Source organism: Microtus pennsylvanicus, chromosome 14 (genome assembly GCF_037038515.1).
Source record: "Microtus pennsylvanicus isolate mMicPen1 chromosome 14, mMicPen1.hap1, whole genome shotgun sequence".
NCBI classification, from domain to species: Eukaryota; Metazoa; Chordata; class Mammalia; order Rodentia; family Cricetidae; genus Microtus; species Microtus pennsylvanicus.
Window position 1 is genome coordinate 15,296,410 of NC_134592.1, and position 21,765 is coordinate 15,318,174.

General features: G+C 41.4%; 1 protein-coding gene across 12 annotated transcripts in view; it reads right to left on the reverse strand.

Moving 5' to 3' along the window:
- Positions 1-21,765, reverse strand: part of Unc79 (unc-79 subunit of NALCN channel complex) — a 242,092-nt gene that overhangs the window by 183,674 nt on the left and 36,653 nt on the right. For 9 of the 12 annotated variants that reach the window (XM_075947626.1, XM_075947624.1, XM_075947619.1 and 6 more), the window contains exons 2-4: positions 16,637-16,757; positions 9,508-9,812; positions 6,394-6,564 (exon numbers count right to left, since the gene is read on the reverse strand). In XM_075947626.1, the coding sequence (XP_075803741.1) occupies positions 6,394-6,564; positions 9,508-9,812; positions 16,637-16,757 (597 nt within the window). The remainder of the gene's footprint in view (positions 1-6,393; positions 6,565-9,507; positions 9,813-16,636; positions 16,758-21,765) is intronic. The other 3 variants (XM_075947625.1, XM_075947627.1, XM_075947623.1) reach the window with 1 other exon arrangement.

Consider the following 21,765-nt stretch of genomic DNA (forward strand, 5'->3'; position numbering starts at 1 on the left):
GGTTCTTAAGAGTATCCAGGAGGGCGGCTCAGGAAGTAAAAGCGCTGGCTGCACAGGCCTGACCATTTAAACTGCATCTCCAGAACCCACATGAGAAGCTGGATGCAATGGCGGGCAGCTGAAGTCCTGGCACCTGGCACTACAATATAGGAAATAGAGACTGGAGAACCGGCCAGAAATCTTGGGCCATCTGGAGCATACAGAGCAGCAACAGAGACATCAAAGGAGATCCTGTGCAACAAGGTGGAGAAAACTGACTCCCAAATGTTGTTCTCTGAATCTCTCTCTGTCTCTGTCTCTCTCTGTCTCTCCTTGTCTCTCACTGTCTCTTAGTATTTCTCTGTCTCCCATCTGTCTCTTTCACTCTGTGTCTCTGTCTCTCTCTTAAATGCACACACACGCACACACACACACACACACACAGACTCATTTCTTTAAAAGATGCGGTACTTACACTGTGACCTAAGGGAAACCCACCATGAGATCATTTAGAGGGGCTCTGAGACAAGGGGTGCAGTATAAACACAAAGCCTTTGTAAAACCACAGCAAGGCTGATGCAGACATGCAGAGCAGTCACGTGGAGAAGCAACAATGAAAGTAGAGAAGCTGGCCACAGCCAGATCAGAGTCTTGCTAGCCAAGGAAGAATCTAATTGTTAAGAGTGACAAGAAGCTAGATGGTTTGGAGGAGGGACAGAACATGGCATAATCCACATGTTTGGAAGGTGACTCTGGGTTTGACGTAAAGAACAGGCAATAGGAAGCCTAAGCAAGGAAGTAGAGAGACCAGACCTGAAGTTACTGGTCTGATCCAAATGACCACAATAAGCATAGTCTATGGATAGGTTAAAATAAATCCCACTAGCCTTATAGTCTGCTAAATGATAAAGATAAGAAAGACAGCTAGGGTGAAGAAACTTCTACAGTTGGCCAGATAGCACTATCTGGATAGAGACGTGGCCTCTCCTCGCACAGGCTTTGGGCTTGTGCTAGCGAAGATGGCTGCATTCCATTAGGTAAGGTCTCTGTTAGAGAGAGCCATGACTTCAGAAGGCAGCAGCTAAACCAAAAGAGAATACCAGGATCACAAGACTCTCAAGCCTATGCAGTCTTAAAATACTTGCCATTTGGGTTAGTGAAGCAAGACGCCCAACTTCACAAGTACTTTAAGTGCAAAACCTGCGGCGGTTTTATGTGCACTGTCACATAAGGGACAAAGTAAGCCAGGGACAGTCCGACCTCTCCTGGATGGCCCTTTGCCGCAAGAGTGTATCCAACAGGGAAAAGCAGTAGAACAACATGAACAATCTCAGCAGGGAAGTGTCAGGATTCATTGCAATGTGATTTAATTAATATGTCTATGATTTGTCTGTGCATTTGATCCATTATATATTGGCATATCATAGAATGTTCAAATTCCAGTCTCATGTAGCTTTCATTTCATGGTCTTCACAACAAAGCTGGGATGTAGATAGGGCAAGTTATGATTATTGACAATCCTGTATCTAAGAATGGGGAGAGAAAGTTGTGCAGAGCCAAAGAACTATAGCTCTGCCCCCAGTGAATCCTGGTGCCAAACATTTTCAACAACGAAGTTCTCACAGCAACACCTACCTCGTGAATGCAACCATTAGCAAATGAGCAGACTATGCATGACAATGGTTATTCAAATGTCACCAAGAACTTGCCTTTTCTTTATTTTTTTCTGTGCACAATTAGTCTCATAAGACCATAGAACTATACCACGTGTTCCATGTGTAGCCAAAACCAAACAATAAAACCATAGCTTGGAACTAGATATGCAGTGAAGTCATACATGTGTTTTAAAATCAACACAACGATCTGAATGAGCCTTTCTTTCTCCTGAGGGTCAGTGACTGAGAAAATCTAAGGTAGGAAAGAAACTGGATTCGATGGCACAGTCCAGGCTCTTGCTCAGCACTGTTTCTGTCTTCAGATTAAGACAGCCCACATGAACGGATGTTTACTTAAATTATATTAAAGGATGCCTATTTAAACTATATGGAAGTATCATCATCCAAAGATCCATATTTCAATTTGGACAACAAATCACAAATCCTTTATTGAAAAAAGAGAGGTTTCCATGGTGATGTGCAAATGATTTGTTTTTTCCAATGCTTAGTAACTCTTCTAATACACTTTTATAAACAGCATAGATTCCACACATATGGAATAAAGAGACCTGTATTTTATTTTTGGAGGAGTTAATAAGAAAAACATGTCAAGAAGAGTTTTTATAATAAATTGATGAGTTATTTAAAAGGAGTTATTTAAAAATAAATCATAAGCGATTAGTGTGGTAATAAAGATGGCAAGAACAGTGTGTATGCTACGCAGCCAATGCTTGGTTTGGAGAATTGGATCCACTTCAAAGCTCAAAACTGCATCTTCTAAGTAATACAGACAATATGATCATTAATTATATAATCAGTAGTTATATAATCATTAATGATACTCACTTTAAAATGGAAAAAATCTATGCTTTACATTGACTATAAAAATTCCATACCACAGCACTCGGGAGGCAGAGGCAGGCGGATCTCCGTGAGTTCGAGACCACTCTGGTCTACAGAGCTAGTTCCAGGACAGGCTCCAAAGCCACAGAGAAACCCTGTCTCGAAAAACCAAAAAAAAAAAAAAATCCATACCAAAGAGATTTTTTTTAACATCTTCCTGTAGGTTTTGTTTTGTATTGTGTTTTGTTGTTTGCAATAGGGTCTCATTAACCTTGAATTTGTAGTGATCCTCCTGCTTCAGCATTACAAACCTGCAACTTCGTGTCAGGTGAAGTCCTTCTAGCAAAGACTACTAAGCATTTAGAAAATGCAACATCTTTTATCTAACATCTTTGTGCTGAGATAAAAAGACTCTGGACCAAGTTAAATGTCCCTGTCCTGATCCAGTGGGAAGCTCTAGATACCGTGACAGCTACCAAAAATAGAAACAGCACGGATAATATAATGAGACCACTCCAATCCTCACTGCAATCCATTCTAACTGGAATCTGAAAGTCTGTCTCTTCTGTCTTGAGGTCTGTGTATGAAGAAACAACTCAGTCATCTAAGAGCAGGCATGCAGGCCACCACTACAGCTCATTTCAAAGACGGCGAAGAGTGACTACAAGTGAATGACCAGGAGGGTGCTGAGAAGTCGCCCAAGCCACAGGCTAAAACAGAGTGACAAGTAAACACGTGAGCCAGGCCTACCAATGGATGGACAAAGGTATGCAAAAAAATGGTGTTATAGAAGAAATAATCTAATTTAAAAAATGGGGTATAGATCTAAACAGGGAACTCCCAACAGAGGAATCTAAAATGGCTGAAAGACACTTAAGGAATGCTCAACATCCTTAGCCATCAGGGAAATGCAAATCAAAACAACTCTGAGATTTCATCTTACACCTGTAAGAATGGCCAAGATCAAAAACACTGATGACAACTTATGCTGGAGAGGATGAGGGGTAAGGGGAACATTTCTGCATTGCTGGTGGGAGTATCCAAAGGTACAGCCCCTTTGGATATCAGTATGGTGATTTCTCAGAAAATTAGGAAACAACCTTCCTCAAGACCCAGCAATACTACTTTTGGTTATATACCTAAAGGATGATCAATCATACCACAAGGACATGTGCTCAACTATGTTCATTGCAGCAATATTTGTCATAACCAGAACCTGGAAACAACCTAAATGCTCCTAGACTGAAGAATGAATAAGGAAAATGTGGTACATCTACACAATGGAGTACTACACAGCAGAAAAAAAATAATGACATCTTGAAATTTGTGGGCAACTGGATAGATCTAGAAAACATCATATTGAGTGAAGTAACCTAGACCCAGAAAGACAAATATAACATGTACTCACACATAAGTGGCTTTTAGACATAAAGCAAAGAAAACCAGGCTACAATTCACAATCCCAGAGAACCTAGACAACAAAAAGAACCTAAGAGAGACATACATAGATCTAAACTATATGGGAAGCAGAAAAAGACAAGATCTCCTAAGTAAATTGGGAGCATTGGGATCAAGGGAAGAGGGTAGAAGGAGAGGCAGGAGGAAAGGAGGGGAGCAAAAAAATATATAGCTCAATAGAAACAATTTTAAAAATTAACATTGATGTTATTCAACCTAGAATTATTAATCCAGAAATAACCAGGGAATTTTAACTTGTTTTCTGAACATCCCGCTTTTAAAGCTGAAAAAAACCATTATGTCTCAGAGACATGAAGTGACTTGCTCATACGTTCAAAGGAATAAATATCAAGCCATTCCATGAAGAAAGACTGAAATTCACACATATTTTTAGGTTCACATCACTCATTTTTAGTACTCAGTTGCTTCAGCTATTTGTGTAAAACAGGATTTTAACATGACAAGGTTTGTGTCTGGGAATCTCCACTTCTAATTAAGGAGGAATTAGTCACCAGCTTTGCAAAGAAATGAGCTGACAATACCTGATCAACCTTCACCGAGGTGAGCCGCTCACTGCCTGATCAACCTTCAGTGTGGTGAGACGCTCACTGCGCCAATGTCTCCCCACAAATTACTTATCCCCAAGAACAGGGGCACAGCGAGCTAGATTATTACCAGTAAGAAACCGTCTCACCTGCCAATCTTTTTTTTTTAAAGACGCCTGTTCATTTGCTTAACAGTCGACATTATTTTAAAACAAGATCACAAAATTCTAAAACTATACCCACAAGCGAGCACTGGTTCATGAGATCGCATAGGTGAAACAGAATGAAATATTCTACAACTTGGAGTGACATCATCAGTTCGCTCATTTTCCCCTGTTGCTAAATAATTAGGATAGGTTAGCAAATATTTTATGCTTAAATATTTGCTAAATGTGATGTTTAGCAATATTAAATATTTGCTGAATATTTTTAAAAATTATTAACAAAGAGTCGAACTCTTTGCTGAAAAGACGTGAAAATTACAGTTCTATACCTAAGTTAAACTCCACTCTAAGGTGAAGCCCAAAAAGTACACGTGTTTGTCAGCTGTTGATACACAGCAACTTTAATGAGGGCATAATAAGCACATAACTTAACGTGATGAGCACTGATACCAGGAGTTAGACATGACCAATAGAGCTATTTTTATTTTAAAAAAAAAATCAAGAGAAGAAAAGCAGGTATGGTGGTGTGCACCTAAAATCCCAGTATTCAGGGGGCTGAGGTGGGAGGGTAACCGTGAGTGACAGCCAGCAGGCTCCGGGTGGCACACTACCAGCACCCAGGCTAATCATGCTACCCCTTGACACATCAAGATACAGCCACAGTTGCTGTTCGTGAGGCAGCTAAGGTTACTAGTCACAAAGGAGCTGTGATTATCCACGAGGAAGCTATGATTACTATTTTAGAGATAACAATCAAAGATAAATTCGCATAGCTAGCCAGTGGCAGAGCTGAGATTTGCATCTTAATCTGGTTGAATTCTTAAGCCGTCATTTTTTCAGCTTATTCCCTGAAACATAGGCTGATCCACAATCCACTTGTAAAGAACACTTTAGGGACTGTGATTACAGAAGCTGAAACTCTGCTTGTTTTCTCTTTGCTTTCATGTCTGAGGACCCTGTAGAATTATGTATATAAAAGTTGAAAAGAAGCCATAATCCTAGCACTCGGGAGCCCAAGACAGCAGATCAAGAATTTGAAGAAGCTTTTGACTACAGAACTAATCAAATTCCAGGCCGACCTGGAGTTGTGAGGCTCAGTCTCCAAAAATATCAATAAATGGACAAAGAAGACTGGTCCCAGGCTTGTGACTATATCTTGCATAGGAGTCATGGGCGCTGGCTTTATTTCCAAAGCATGTCATAAATTTTGACTCATTTTGTCATCAAAATACCGAGAAGGAAAGCTGATCCAGTCACCAGCATCGAATTAGATTTCAGTCACATGAACTGAGCTGTATAACCCTCCACAGCATCCTGCGGCAGAGCTGGAACAGGAGGCTACGTCTCCCCACTCTCTGCTGCCCTATCCATCCTCCCAGCTGCCTTCACCTGCAGGAGGAAGCAGTCTTCACACCAGACAACATTCTGTCCACCTTCTTTTCTAACGTGGAAAAAGACACTGTAATTTATAAGTAGGAAACCCAGAATGCTTTGACACATTCTTTCCTCCTATTCCATGAAGGCAAACTGAGCGAATAGCGTGATGATCCTAAGGTATAATCGTCTTTCACACCATCAACTTCCAACATAACATAAATGCTGAAACAATTAGAATTTAGATCATAGCAGGTGTACATTATCACGTGATTCCATTACAATCTTGAAAGTCAAGCGCCTGTAACAATAAACACAGTTTCCATTTGTACAATATACAAAGATAATTTTAGGATGAGGTGAAATTGAACTTACATATGGCCATTGGTAGAAAAGATGTGCTAAGGTATTCAATAATATCCTTGTGAAGAAATGGAGGAAAGGTAGCTAGCGTTGAAATCATTGTGTAGGGCAAAGTGCTCAGAACATCGTCATTGAGAAAGGGTAGCAAACATGTGGTTGTATAAAATATTGACTGTCCAAGATCTACAAAACAAAATTAAGTAGTCAGCCACTGAAGATGGTGTCATTAACAAAACATGCTAGCTTTATATTTTAATAATCTAGTTTAAACTATAAAAGCATCTATTGCTCCCGTTCTACTAAGAATTCAGAAATACACTGCTTAGTAGAATGTGGGATGTACATAGCAGTTAGTTGGCGAATATATTAAGAAATAAATCTGTTCCATGAGTTTCTCATCAGTGTATCAGTCATCTGTAAGCCTCACTAGTCAGGTGACCCTTGATCCCATTAATCAAAGCACTTTCCAAGTGATGCTAACATCCTTCAATTTTTTTTATCTCCATTGGATTTCATAAAGATAACTGAAATACAGTGATGTGCCCAGTAGAATTTTCAGAAAAGTCCAGGGCAGTATTAGAAATTAAGACCTGGCTATTTCTGCTACACTGGCCAAGCCACACTGGTCCTACGCCTGTAGTCTCGGGCAGCAAGGTAGTTTGTGACCTCTAAATTAGGTGTGCTTCGCAGAAAGGAAGCTAGGGGCTGGTACTGCACAGCCCTTTGCATCCTGTTCATTGTCAGGGAAGCTAATCCTCCTCAAAATAATCTTTCAAGGATTTAAAATACAGATAATAACAATACCTACCTGGCTTGATAGAAGTTTAGATGAAATAAATACAAAGAACTCAGCATAGCATGTACTCCAAAAACATTAGCTAGTACTTATTGCCATTAATATTACTATCATTGTTACCTGCATGAGAAGTAAACATAAAGGGCCTTCAAAACAACCACAACTATTCAGCTTTAGAAAGCATGAAGAATAAATCCATTACATTTGATGTGCACTGTGATATTTCTGAACCTCTTGAAATATAGACCATCAGCCAAGGCTTGACATGAAGATGGATCACTTCTGTATTCATTAAGATAGTGAAGTCTCAGACTCTGGTCTGCTTTGGCTCTGATTCATCTTCCAGAATCATGTGCATTCCTCAAATTATTTCTAATAATTGTGAGAATTAACAAACTATATTGACTGGCCTGTCAGCTGACAGTGTGGTCAACACGCAACCTGAACAGCTCAGGTACATCGCCTTTGAGCTCAGACCAATAAGCGGAAAATTCACAGGTATTTTTGTGTGAATTCCATGAGGCTGTGCATAAAAGACACCTCAGCTATGTTCATTGAGCCTTTTTCAGCCTTAGGCTAAAAAGCCTAATTACAGATTAATAGCACTGAAAGGGCCTGGAAGCCCACCTGGGGTCTTTTCTACCCAAGGAAACTGAGATACGGAGAAAGCAGGAGCTGCCCAAATCACAATTCACCCGTAGCTGAACTACTCCTGCTCATTCCTATAGGCCACCTAGACCCGGAATGAGGACAGAGACTCTAGCCAGTGAGCAGTCAATCATTCTCTATCAGAAGAAGCTTGGCAGGAAGCTCGCTCAGAGCATCAGCTGGCAGGACCAGTCCTCAGAGATTCTCACTGGATCTGCAATCTCCAAGTTCCCTGTGGCCCAGGTTGTGCAGAGAACCTTGAGAGAAAGGGGCTGCCTGGGCTCTCTAAACCCTTCGCTAGAATGCTGGTGAGCTTTATCCTAGCTTCTAAGCTATATTATTCAGAAGAACACAATAAATAAATATCAAGATAAGGTCACAAGGCAGGCATAGGCATGAGAGCAAAAACATAAATCATCGATACTGAAATTGTCAAGTTTCACACATTATGTGAATTGCCATTTACCAAGCAAAATACCACAATCAAGAAATCTTAAAAATAAAGGGCATCTAGTCTGACCCGGTGACTCTCCCCAGGGACACATGAGTCCATGCTGAATTTAGGACTGGGTGCCACTTGACATCTACAAGCTCCCAATTTGTCTCATTTTGGTTCTGAGCTGGGAGAGGATTGTAGCACAAGAGGCTAGGTAGGTTTAAGACAGCAAAGGGTTCAAGATAAGCAACTCCACAGCATAATACAGCATTGTAAAGACAAGAAAAGCAAATTCAGTAATAATTTCATCACTTTATGAAAGGAAACTTTAGAAAATTTCAATTACAAACACTTCATACTAAACCAGTCATTAAGCATTCTTCTAGGACAGACAACCATATTAAAAAATAAAACAACCCCCACCACCAAAGCTTGCTTTTCTGTACAATGAAACTTCTTCGGTTATCACACTCCCAGGGGCCAAATGGCAAATATTTTAAAGACAGCTCAGGCTTCTAAACTGCATTTAAGAAGCAAATCTCTACTCTCCATACAGTTTTGAATTTTTAAGTTCCCCCAAATCCATAGTGGATAGCTAAGCAGACATCACTGCACCCCTCTGTGTGGATCTGAAGAACAGAGGGGACAAATAATGGAAAGACACAGTAGAATGGGGCGGAGAGAGGAAGCCTGCTCACCAACGGCTTCTACTCTAAATACCACCGGCAACACTGTGTGCTATAACCCTTGCCCCAGTATTTTGCAGTAACTGCTGGTTGTTAAATAAATCAGGCATTTGTTTTACCAGGAAAAGTGAGTCCCGGAGAGAATTTTTGGTTTGCCCCTGAAACTCTCAGAATCAGTCAAGGATTAGAGCCTGCTCTTCAAACGCAACCTCTTATATTTTCTGGGGCAAAGCTTCAAACTCAGCTTCTCAACTGTGGCCTTAACAAGAGTCACCACAATAAACTGATCAGTGAAGGGAGCTGCCTGCTATATTCACCATCTCCAGTTCATTGTCTCCTGCTTCCAACCCCTTGAATAACAACGCTGGGCATAAGGACCGTGTGAAATGAATGGAAGGGAAGCACCATTATTAAGTTTCATCGTCAGAAAGGCTTCAGACACACAAAACCCTTCAAGAGATTTACGACAGTAACAACATTCTCCAAGCCCGCCTGCTCAGCACCATAAATATTCATAAGCACACATGGACATTCCCAAAGACTTCAGTAAAAATGCTCACCGTGTTGGCCATGCTGTAGTAAAGGAACTAGATCCAGGAGAGTCACCAAAGTCACGTAGAGGCCTTGGTAGTCCAAAGAAGGGTAGTCTGACAACTGAGCATCACGACTTTGCGGGCCGCGTTCTGAAGGAGCATCTCGCAGGACGCTGTAAAGGAGGGAGCGAGTAACAGTAGGGTTGATGGAACTGACCTGCGGTCTTAGAGATGGGGTGAGTGGGAATGGCACAGGAAAAAGACACATGGTCATGGGCACTGTCAAATTGGAGGCATCTTGGTTTTCCTTCTTCCCTGTGCGGGACAAAATGCTGTTGGGGGGACAAAGAAAAAAAAGAGACAACAAAGACACAAAGAACAGCACATTACATTGAAATGACACTCTAAAACAAATAATAAAACACCAGATACACCCACATAAGATGCAATTGCCACCGCAGCACGGATCTAGTGCTGGTCGCACAGCCATGTGCTCAGAGATGTCAACAACGCAGGTGGACTTTGTGGAAGTTGCATTGCATCTCATGTGTTATCTGGTTTATAAGGAGCAAAAATATAAAAATGCATGTTTCAGTGCCAAACCCATGTTTTACAGTTTGTCAATTTGGCGAAGGAGCGGTTTCCTAGCATGAGGAACGCTGACTTGGCTTCATCTGGGAGGGCTCTCACTCCTAATCATACCGAGTTTTCAAAGCAACGCAGCAGTACTATCTCGTCATGTAGATAGAAACTTGCAAAATATAGGTATGGCACTTGCAGAAACATGTTTTAGCAAAGAATAAACATGTGCGTTTATTAAGAAAGTCTTAAAAATCACATGTTTATTGCATCAAAATAATGTCTATATGTATATTATGATACTGTTTCATGACATTCTGTCAGTATCATTTGAGATAATGAAGTTTAAACAGGCATATGAACTTAGAAATAATACATATTTCTAAAGTGTTAACTAAACTACATTGGAAAAGCTATAAAATAATATATAGTAAATGGCCCATAGCGTGTGTTGGTGAACTAAAGATAGTGTGTGTGTGTGTGTGTGTGTGTGTGTGTGTGTGTGTGTGTGTGTGTGTTTTAATTTGGCATGTTGGGAGGAAACATTTTATTTTATGAATACAAACAGTGTTTATTAAATAGTTACCGTGAAAACTCTAAGAGCTAAGCAAGCGTCATCTACGGGAAAAGCTGTGCATCATACAAGATCTCTGATGGTACTGCTGTTACTTACTTTATTAGTCAACAAAACTCACTAAAAACTAGAGAAAAGATCATGTAGAAAGTTAAAAAAGCTTAATGAGAATAAATGTTGTCTCTAAATATCGTTCTACTTTTAGTCTCCATTGAAATCTATGAAACTTTTAGTAAAAGTTACAAAGCAGAAAAGTTGTTGGTTTAAAAGTCAAATTACTTCTTAACCAAATGTTTAGGTTTTAAAATGAGATTATGCTATTTTCCAGTAGGCAACCGTTACGCACTATAGCGTCTACAGCACGTAAGTGCTTTCCTATGGTATACTTATTTGTTAGTAAAAATAGAAAACAGTTTCTAAATGCTTCTTTTCATTGTCTTATACTTACTCTATGTGCATCCAACATTACTAAATTCTCAGCTAACGGTGTGACGTCTACAATGTCACAGTGGTGTGAGGAACTGGTTAGTGCCAGCATGCTTGTTATGTCAAGTCGACATTGAATTTTTTTTAATTTTCTCTTAGCGCAGAAATATGTTACAATGTAAAAAAAAATGACTACATGCTTTTTATTTTCTAGGTGCCTAATTTACCTCCATTTCCTCTGTCTTCTGTTACCCAATGTCCAAGGAAAAACAATAATAATAATGATAATAAAGATAATTTCAGAATAGTTATGTAATACTTCTTAGCAATAAAGAACTTAGGAGCTGCTGTCTTTGTTTTTGTTAAAAGGGATTTAATTTACCTGCATTAGTGTGTGCTATACTGGGCTTTGTAACCTTAAGCTGTACAGTAGGATAACGCTATTCCACCTCTCACCGTCTGCCTACCTCTATTATAGAGAACACATATTTTTGCATCAGACTTTTAGTTTCCCACACAACGAAATTACTTCTCAGATTACCATATTTACATGTTACATTATTGATAAGTCCAGTTACCAACAATTTTAGTCCTATGAGTCTATCCCCTGAAATCCCTTTAGAGTCACAAAATGGACATGTTGATATAGTTTCCCAAATTTCAGCACATGTTGGCTAGCTGCCAGCGTCTCTTCAAAAAGAAAAAAAAGTAGCCGGATATCATAAATGCATGATATGTAAAGTGTCCTTTAAGTCTAGTCAACCACCGCCTTGGTGGGGGATGTGACACATTATTTAACTACACGTTGCTGTTCCGAAGCCGGAGGGGCTGCAGCAAGCGCTAATGGCTCAACTTTGGAAGCTGCTTCTGTGATAGTTTTCCCTCCTGTGCATGTGCATTCCCAGGTGACAGCAATGACAGTGTCCTACGTTCAGGGAGGGAAGAATGCCAGCGCTGAAACAGTACAACTTTCTCTCTCTGCCTTGAGATTTAGCAGGTGAAGTTGAGGAAAAAATGGCGGAAATGAGTTATCCATGAAACCAGTTTTAAATCGCCATTCATGGCTCAATGTAAGGAAATGTGTTCATTGTGGAAACTTAAGAAGGGTTCATGAATTAATGTACAATGCATTGTGATCTTATGATGTTTTGTTTTATGATGTCTTATTCAGAGAAAAAAAATTACTTATTTCCCCAGCCAAACTGTTTAACTTGGGAATGATCAACGATTTCCACATCCACCTGAAATTCTTTCCCAAAGGTTTATATACAGATTCAATCAAAAAGAATATTAAGAATGCCCTGTCAGAAGAGTCAGACATTGTGGCCAGCTTTTCACCTCTCTTTTCCCTCTCGGACCCTCTTTGTGAGCACTGGCTTCCATTGTCAAGAAGGAGGAAGACCCCTGGGGTTGGCAAGGGGGTTGAGTGTCCTGAGGCCTTCCTTGAACAGAAATTTAATCCATCAATTCAACTTTCTACACAATTAAGCACTTTGACATTTGCACTGCATCTATGCACTAAACAAATTGACTATATGCTATGCTACACTTTAAAACTATCCTGTGGACTTTAGATTGTGTGTGTGTGTGTGTGTGTGTGTGTGTGTGTGTTATGTGTGTATCTGTGTGCCTGTGTGTACATACCTCTGTATGTGTCTATGTGTGTGTGCCTGTGTGTGTATGTGTGCATCCGTGTGTGTCTGTGTGTATGTGTCTCTGTATGTGTCTGCGTGTGTATCTATGTGTGTCTGTGTGTATTTTCATGTCTTTGTGTCTCTGTGTGTGTCTGTGTATGCATATCTGTATGTATGTGTGTGTTCTCATATCTCTGTGTCTGTGTGTATCTGTGTGTCTGTGTGTGCATGTCTCTGTGTGTATCTGTATTTGTGTGTATATATGTATATGTGTCTGAGTTTGCATGTGTGTATGTATGCATATATGATGTGTATCTATGTGTGTATATGAGTGTATATATGTGCATGTGTTTATGTGTGTGTTCTTAGAAATTCCTATTCTATTAAGAATATTGGGCTGAAACTGGAATCCCTATTTAAAATGTATTTACATTTTCTAACAAGTTGGTAGCAAATGTAAAGATTTACATTAGAGCAGCTCCAAGAACACCAGGAGAGAGACACAGCGGAAGATTCCCAACAAGTCTGAAACAGGAAGGACACTAGGAGCTGATAAATATCCAGCCACCTGGTGAAGGCAAGATCCTTAAAGACCTTAGATGATGGAGATGTGACCACAGTATGCTCCTAGCATGAAGTGAACAACCATCTCTGAGCCTGCGACGGCAAATTAGACAATCTTTATTGCCACCCCTAATGCTAAGAGGCACGTAAGCAGAACAACCTCTGCGGGAAAGTTCTGTGAGTCTGTGTCCACTGCCAGACTTGCGACCCTGCTAAGTTAGAATGAGCACGATGCAGCATGCGTATGTCATCCCAGCCAGGGCCTCCAGCCACCGCCTGATGCAGAAAAGGCTTCTGAAAACTTCTGTACTGGACGAAAATTGACAAAAGTCAATTTAGTGTGTATGTGTGTGTATACGTGTCTGTGTGTATGTGTGTGCCCGCCTTTGCAGATCCCTGTGATAGGACAAAAGCTGCTCTGGGCACAGGGCTCAGTACACTGCCTATGACAGAGGACTTCTCCAACTTGAGTAGAGAGAACCTCGGCAGGCGAATTATCTTATGCAGATGCTGCAGCCAGTGCTATAGTCAGCTGTGGTGACATGCACTCTCTCTCCTCCAGTGGACTAAATGACGGACACTGACCATCTAGGCCAACCTCAGCTTTGCCATTCAAAGCTTTCCCGAATGCACAGACACCAGAGAACCAGCATTCTAACGATGTAATCCTAACTCAAATAAAGCCACCTGAACTTTGCAAAATGGTACCACATAGTCCTTCCCAGGGTCTCACTCCCTCTTGCCTCCAGCTCCCTAGTTTGGATACATCAGGCAGGAGCCAGAGTACCCAGATTGTTCTTCCTACTTCTTTGCAAGAACCTGAGTTCTGGAAGCAGCAAGTAGTTCTGAATGTAAAAATTATATAAACACAAAGGGAACCACCTTGCTTGTGAGTTCTGGAAGCAGCAAGTACTTCTGAATGTAAAAATTATATAAACACAAAGGGAACCACCTTGCTTGTGAGTTCTGGAAGCAGCAAGTAGTTCTGAATGTGAAAATTATATAAACACAAAGGGAACCACCTTGCTTGTGGTGGAGAACTTTACCGGCAATAACCAAAGAGCCAAAGACCTAGTTCGTCTCATGTGGCCTAAACTTTCTACTAGCTTCTTAAGAGGAAGGAATATACGTGTGGTTGGAATGGACGCAGGTGCCAACCGTGAAAGGGCTTCTAACGTGGTTCAGTATAAAGAACAAAAGATAAAGGTTTTGTGTTTCCATTTTTTAATGAAAGAAAAAAAAAGCTGCACTAGGCATAGAGAAGATAAGAAATACATAGGATTCAGACCAAACAGCTGACCTGTAAATATTCCTATTCAAGTCTGATCCATGATGCATTACATTCGTCAATGTCTTGTGCACATGTGTCTCTGTGGGCATGCACAGAGTCTGCCAGGCTGCTCTGCTCCACCACCTGCAGCTACCTTCTGAGCAAGGTGGAACTGCGACCGTCACCTCAGCTCAGCTCCATGGAGCAAAAGTTCCGAATGGACGCCAAGCACTAAACACTCCCTGTCTTCCCTTGATTTTACAGATAGCCAGCCAACAGCACTCTACGACTTTCTGTCAGATGCTAGCTAGCATTCCCAAGGGCGAAATCAAGTTTTTATTAAAGAGAAGTATCCCTGCCGGGTGACAGTAACCAGAATGCAGCAGCCCAGCGCAGGTAGCACAGCGTGGGCTGTGGATTAAGATCACCAATGACCTAATGACTCCAAAATTACTAGATCTGTAACACCGAGCAACGTATTGGACCACGCTTGTGACTTAGTTTCACTATCTGTGAAATATGTACAGTAGAGCCCTTATCTGATTACAAGGGGCTAAAGGAAATGTCACATTTAAAGAGCTTGGAGCAGCACTTGATGTGAAGAAATATAGCTATCATAATATAATGTTGCTATGGTGATGATAGCTATTGCCACTGTCGCCATTAACGGCTATTGATATTGATACCCCTTTAAGATGGACTCAGTCACACAAATATTCTCTGGCCATCTCTAGAACAGGCTACTAGAACACCAGTTTCACCATGAAGATGCTGTTACCCCTGACCTCATCATAATGATAGAAACAGAACCCTCACGGTGTCCTAAATTTCTCAACTTACTGGCACAACTTCAAAGCCCTGAGTGGCACACTCTGAAGCCAACAAAGGTGTCGCCATTTCTTCACAAATGGAATCCACAATGTTTCCTACCAGAAAAGTGTCCCTCACTGTGGGTTATAATATGGGAAAGAGTGTCCCTTTGGGGCACCCAGCCTCAAAGGCGAAAGGAGAATGTGAAAGGATGGAATAGGATGCCTCGGTTCCCAGTCACCTGGTGATCACTAAGAAAACCTGGCTAACTGTGCTATGCCCTGTGAAAAGGGGAAGTAGCTTGCTCCAGGGTCCTAAACCAGCTACGTGAGCCTAAAACACCTCAGGAACCTGATAAACAGAATCCCTCCATACTAGGACAGGGATACTCAGGATCCTAAAGATAAGACAATATCCAAAGAAGAACGGTAGGCATAATCCCTAAGACCAGTGACTGGCTGCACGCAGGATGTGTCTCTCTATAAGTGATCAGCCTGTCCGCATACAACAAACGCCAGATGCCTGGAAAGTCAAGTGCCACTACACTCACTCCAAGGTATGCCCTCTCCATGCCTGACTTACAGAACTCTTGCTGTTGTCTAAATAGCAGAAACGGCCGTGAGTCCAGGGCAAACTCAAAGAGGGATGTGGCAATGGCGAGACAAAGTGCTGGGGTGTAATGGTAAGTGAAATATTCTGAATTCAATGCTATTTGCCAAAGACAGCTCTGCAGCTGGAAAAGGCTCGTCTTTGCTCTTTTGTATCAGTGGCAAGGGTAAAGGGGATGCCCCCTCAGATCTCTGCCCTGCAGTAAAAGGAGACAGGGTAACAGAGCTCCAGCGCTGTTGCTCCCTTGTCCTCGCAGTACTTATTATCAGGTGTGACACAGGATGGAAGCAGCTGCAACTCCTGCACTAACCAGCAGCAAGCCTAGGCCGCCATCTAACTCTCCACTTCTTTTAGACTCTGAGTGCTCCTCGCTCTCAATTTTAGAGACTCAAATCTCACTCCCTTAATCTTGAGCTGTTGTGTCAAACACACAACGTTTTTACCATTTGCAGATTTCCCCAAAGAACTCTCAATTGAGGAAGCAGGACACTATCGTGCGGCCCGTGTTTCCAAGGAAACTGGGTTCTGATCTGCTAGACACACCCAGGGGGCTGGAGCCCAGACTCTTCTGACAGAGCACTAGAAGGCTAAGGCCTTTCAAGACTTTCAGCTCAGTGTGAAATTAGGTCCCAATCAATTCAGCGATACTACCTAATAGTTCTCTTGAAGTCAAGGGTATGTAAGGCTTACCTTAACAATGTTTGGGAAAAATACTTCAGGGTGTTTGCGATGTCTGTTCCTGATGGCACGGGATAAATGTTGTGGAGAACTCGATTATGATATTCCTGCAAGTACCGGATCTTGGAAGAAACTAGATAAAAGCAAAAAGAAAAAAAAAAGAAGAAGAAAAAGAAGAACCTTCTTGTAATATGTATCAAACACAAAGGGAATGATTATGTATGAGAATTCAATCCATATTTTTAAAAATCCATATAAGTTTTTACTGGAATTCCATGATAGAAACACTAATACAAAACACCTAATTTCTTATAACTGCATTCAACAATTAAAATTATTTTTATCTGGGCTAATATCCTTACACGTACTGTCTATTCCTTTTTCAGTCACTAAGAAAAGCATTATTCTAATAGCTTTCTAATTATCTCCAGATAAGCTTCCTGTTATCAAAATAGCAATAAATATAAGTCTCTGTCACTAGAGAGTTATAGCTACTATGAAGGAAAAAAAACCTCAAAACTCTAAAATTCCCTGAAAAAAATGTGTGTCCACTGTATAATGGCATCAATTAAAATCATTTTTTTTTTTTTAATATTTATTTATTTATTATGTATACAATATTCTGTCTGTGTGTATGTCTGCAAGCCAGAAGAGGGTGCCAGATCTCATTACAGATGGTTGTGAGCCACCATGTGGTTGCTGGGAATTGAACTCAGAACCTTTGGAAGAGCAGGCAATGCTCTTAACCGCTGAGCCATCTCTCCAGCCCTAAAATCATTTTTTTTAACTCAGTAAGAATCATGAAAGTGTATTTAATGAATGCCTAACTATGAATATGTTAAGAGTGTATTTACTTTGTGGATATCAAGTAAGAATACGATGATGTGTGGCAATAAAAACACAAACAATAGTGGTCACATTTTTCTTCCAATGAATTGCATAAATCAGAAACCATCCTAATAGCTTTCTGAGACTGGCTTCCCAGTCTCGAGACAGGAGGGACACGTGTCGTTACCCTCCTACACCTACCTGGAGTCACCAGCATTGTCCACATTCCTGACCTGACCTTTGACCTGGCTGTAGTGAATGGCCCAGCTCTAGTCATTCCTCTTTGCAAATCCCAAGGAGCCATGATGATCAACGTCTCTCTGGTCTCCTCTTCCACAGAGTTCTCAATACTGTCCGTTTGTCCTTTCAATCTTTAAGGCTAGCCAGGAGCCTTTTAGGTGGCATGGCTCACTGTCAGCAGTTAGCAGAAGACATATGAAGTCCCGGAGAAGCAGGGCTTTGCTGTTCCCAACAGCCAATGGGAATAAGCTCCTGGATGGGTCTAACTGAAACGCTGGCTTAAGCAACTTAAAAAAAGTCAAATGCTTTTGACAGGTGTGGAACGGAGAACCACAGAACAATAATGTATCAGAACACAGAGACGCTTAGAGCCCTTTTTCCCCTAACCACTTCATTTGAAAGGTGGGGAAATGAGGCACTCGGGTGGGTAGCGGTAGGGCGGGGCTAGCGGTTAGTTCTCCTGACTCATGATCCAGTGCTCTTTCCTCTACGACACGCTCGAGAATACAGTTCTGAGACTGAGCCAGCATGCACACGGTATATGTTCATGACACAACATCAAAGCAATCGTCAGCAGTTGTTCGGCTAATCACTATTCTAAAGTAACATCCTCCATTTATCAGACTTGCCTTTTCTCCTTTTTGCTTCTGGGCATTCTCCCAAAGAAATACATTCACATTGCAGATGGACAGCCTTGGGTTCGTACAACACATCCTCTCCAAAGACAGCAATAACTTTAATATCTAATGTTTCATTTAACCCATGGTATTTGATTATAAACAATTTTTCTGAGAAGAACTATAAATAGGTAATACCTGGAAAATATATCAATTATATAATCAACAGAATCCATTTTCTTCCAAATGTCTTTGACCTGTCATTCATCTTAATTTTTATAATGACATTACAAGAAACACTCATGCTAATGTATAGTTTTACGTTCCAAATATCCGAGAAATATGCCAGGCCGGCTTATACTTCCTCACACCCACTATCACAATGATGTTTTATTACTGGGACTTTTCTCAACTTTTAACACTCAGAAGGTCTATGTGGAGAATTTAGGGAACATCATTAATCATTCTACTATCTAAAAAGAAACTTGATGATAGCACAGGATTTGGGCAACAAGCTGAAATAAGGAGAAAAGTCAAAGATCCCCCAACTCAATGGCTTGCTGATAATTCAAGAGCTTTAAAACCATCATTCCACAACGATTGCAGGCATTCAAACATATTTGTGAGCTGAATGGATGTACTTTTATAGCAACTTGCATTAAAATGCAGGGGCAGCTCCTTTCAATGAGTTTCCAAACTTGCATGGGAAAGCAGACACTATAGGCCCTTCCTTCTTTGAGATCTTTGTACGGTTTACATATTCACAATGCGTTTACAGATTCACGTAGTTCACTTACCTGCTTATTTTTCTATATCAAGATAGGAATATGTTGGGAAGCATCTCACTTATGTTTCCATCCCAGTCTTAAAGACACTGCCTAGAACTGATTGGGTACCTAACATAGTCATAAGATTTAGGTGAGTTAATAACAGCTTTAGCACTTGATCTCTCTCTCTCTCTCTCTCTCTGTCTGTCTGTCTGTCTGTCTCTCTCTCTCTCTCTCTCTCTCTCTCTCTCTCTCTCTCTCTCTCTCTCTCTGTGTGTGTGTGTGTGTATGTGTGTGTGTAAAATACACATATATATAGTACTTATGGATTCTTTATTCTTAGATACCAGACACCTAGTAAGTACTCAGAAAGTTACCAGTGATTAAAGGTGGAATAAAAGGATAAAAAAAGTGGTAAAAGCCGGGCGGTGGTGGCGCATGCCTTTAATCCCAGCACTCGGGAGGCAAAGGCAGGCGGATCTCTGTGAGTTCGAGGCCAGCGTGGTCTACAAGAGCTAGTTCCAGGACAGGAACCAAAAGCTACGGAGAAACCCTGTCTCGAAAATCCAAAAAAGAAAGAAAGAAAGAAAGGAAGGAAGGAAGGAAGGAAGGAAGGAAGGAAGGAAGGAAGGAAGGAAGGAAGGAAGGAAGAAAGAAAGAAAAGAAAGTGGTAAAGAAGATTGCATGCACAATCATGAAAGAACAGGTTGGAACATGCTCAGACTACTTTCTATAGTGAAGAACCAACAAAATTCAGCCCTCACAGATTTAATTCTCTTCATTTCAACTACCTGAAAATGATCAGGGCTGGAGAAATGACTAGGCCATTAAGAGCCCTTGGCTGCTCTTCCAGAAGAATTACCTTTGATCCCCAGCACTCTCGTGGCAGCTCACAACCAGCTGTAACTCCAGTTCCAAGGGATCTGATGCCCTCTTCTGGCCTCTATAAGCATTAGACAAGCACACGGTAGGTACTCTTACATTTAGGCAAAACATCCTCATGCATTTAAAAGAAGAGGAAGAGGAGAAGGAGGAGGAAAGAAAACAATCGGAAGGAACTCCGACAAAAAATAACTTGTAATTCTGCTGAGGATATGAGTGAAGCTCATTTGCATTTCAAACTTGTGCACAGGGGATGGTGTTTTGGCTGGCCCATGAGCCCAGGGGAACCCATCAAAGCAAAGACACCTTGCTCTTTGCTCTACCCATGTACCAGACTGCCGCTGCAGACTTAGATAACTGGCAGACTGGATGTGTCTGACCATCTCCAAACACAACTGCACTCAGGACTCCGTGTTTCTAGCAATCTCCTGCCCTCTCCTGTTCTAGTTACATCTTCAGAATGTTCTCGGTGTTCCATGGGAAGCCACGTGTCATAAATTGTGTTCCCCAAAATTCAAAATTGAAACCCTAACCTCAAAAAGTGAAGGTACCAAGAGAAAAGGCTTTTAAAAGAGATAACCCAGTTCAGATGAAGTCATTACAGCGATGAGCCTCCTCGTCCAATCTTCCTTGTGTCCTTGTAAGAGAAGATTAGGACATGCAAGAGACAGCAGTAATGCAGGATCACACCGGAAAGGCTGAGTGGGGACAAGCGAGAAAGTGGCCATCTGTGAGGCAAGGAAAGAGGCCTCAGGAGAAACCAAATCTGCCAACACCTTGATCTTGAACTGGAAGTCTTCAGAACTGTGAGAAAACAAATGTCTGTTGTTGTAGCGGCTCCATCTGTGATGGTTTATGGCAGCTGGAGAAAAGTAATACACCATAATATGGGTAAGGAAGAGAAGAAAGGCAAGAGCTCTGAATTAAGACCTCTGCTGCCCCTCTCTAGAAAAGCTCAGTCCCTCATCTGTAAAATGGAGAGGCTCCTATCAGGGAGTCACTTAGCACGGTGTCTAGCACATGCTCGCTTGCAGTAGATAACAAAAGCCAACTTGTGTCTCTTTCTTCTTGTTGCCAAACACCAAGTCCACCTTGAGAGCCCACCATCTACCGGCTATCCCTCCAGCCTCGTTAATCTCTCCCTCTTTATTAAGTCTATTAATTAATGTCATTCTCATTCATAGAAGCTCCTCTGACAGAGGAAAACAAACTAAGTACCTTCCCCTACTCCTTCTACTCCACTCCCTCCAGCTACTGGCTTCTGCCTTCAGAGCTTAAATTATTAAGAGTTGTAGATACAGTCTCCCGTGTGTGTGTGTGTGTGTGTGTGTGTGTGTGTGTGTATGTGTGTGTGTGTGTGTGTGTGTGTGTGTGCGTGTGTGTGTTTCTGTCTGTCCGTCCACACAGTCTCTCTCTATTAACCCCAACCTGGCTCGCACCTTCACCTCCGCACTGAATCTGGCTTTCACCCATCTCATTATTGGCCCTTCAAGTTCTTCCAAGTAGTCATTCCAGCATTCCCACATTTTTTTAAAACCCTCTTCTCTTGGTTTCCCTAACACCATATTCCCTCAGGCTTCTCTCTTTGAGAAGCAGCCTTCTTAGAATGCTTTGCCACCTTCGGGCTACTAGAACGTTGGAATCGTTGAATCAGGGTCCACACTGACTCCCTTTGTCTCCGTCAACATCTCTCCCTGGGCAATCCCATCTACCCAGATGGGGCTACCTGTACTACCCACCGGCCAGAAATTCTGAAATATACATCTCGATTGCAGAAACTTGTGTCACTTGAGCAATAGACCTCCTC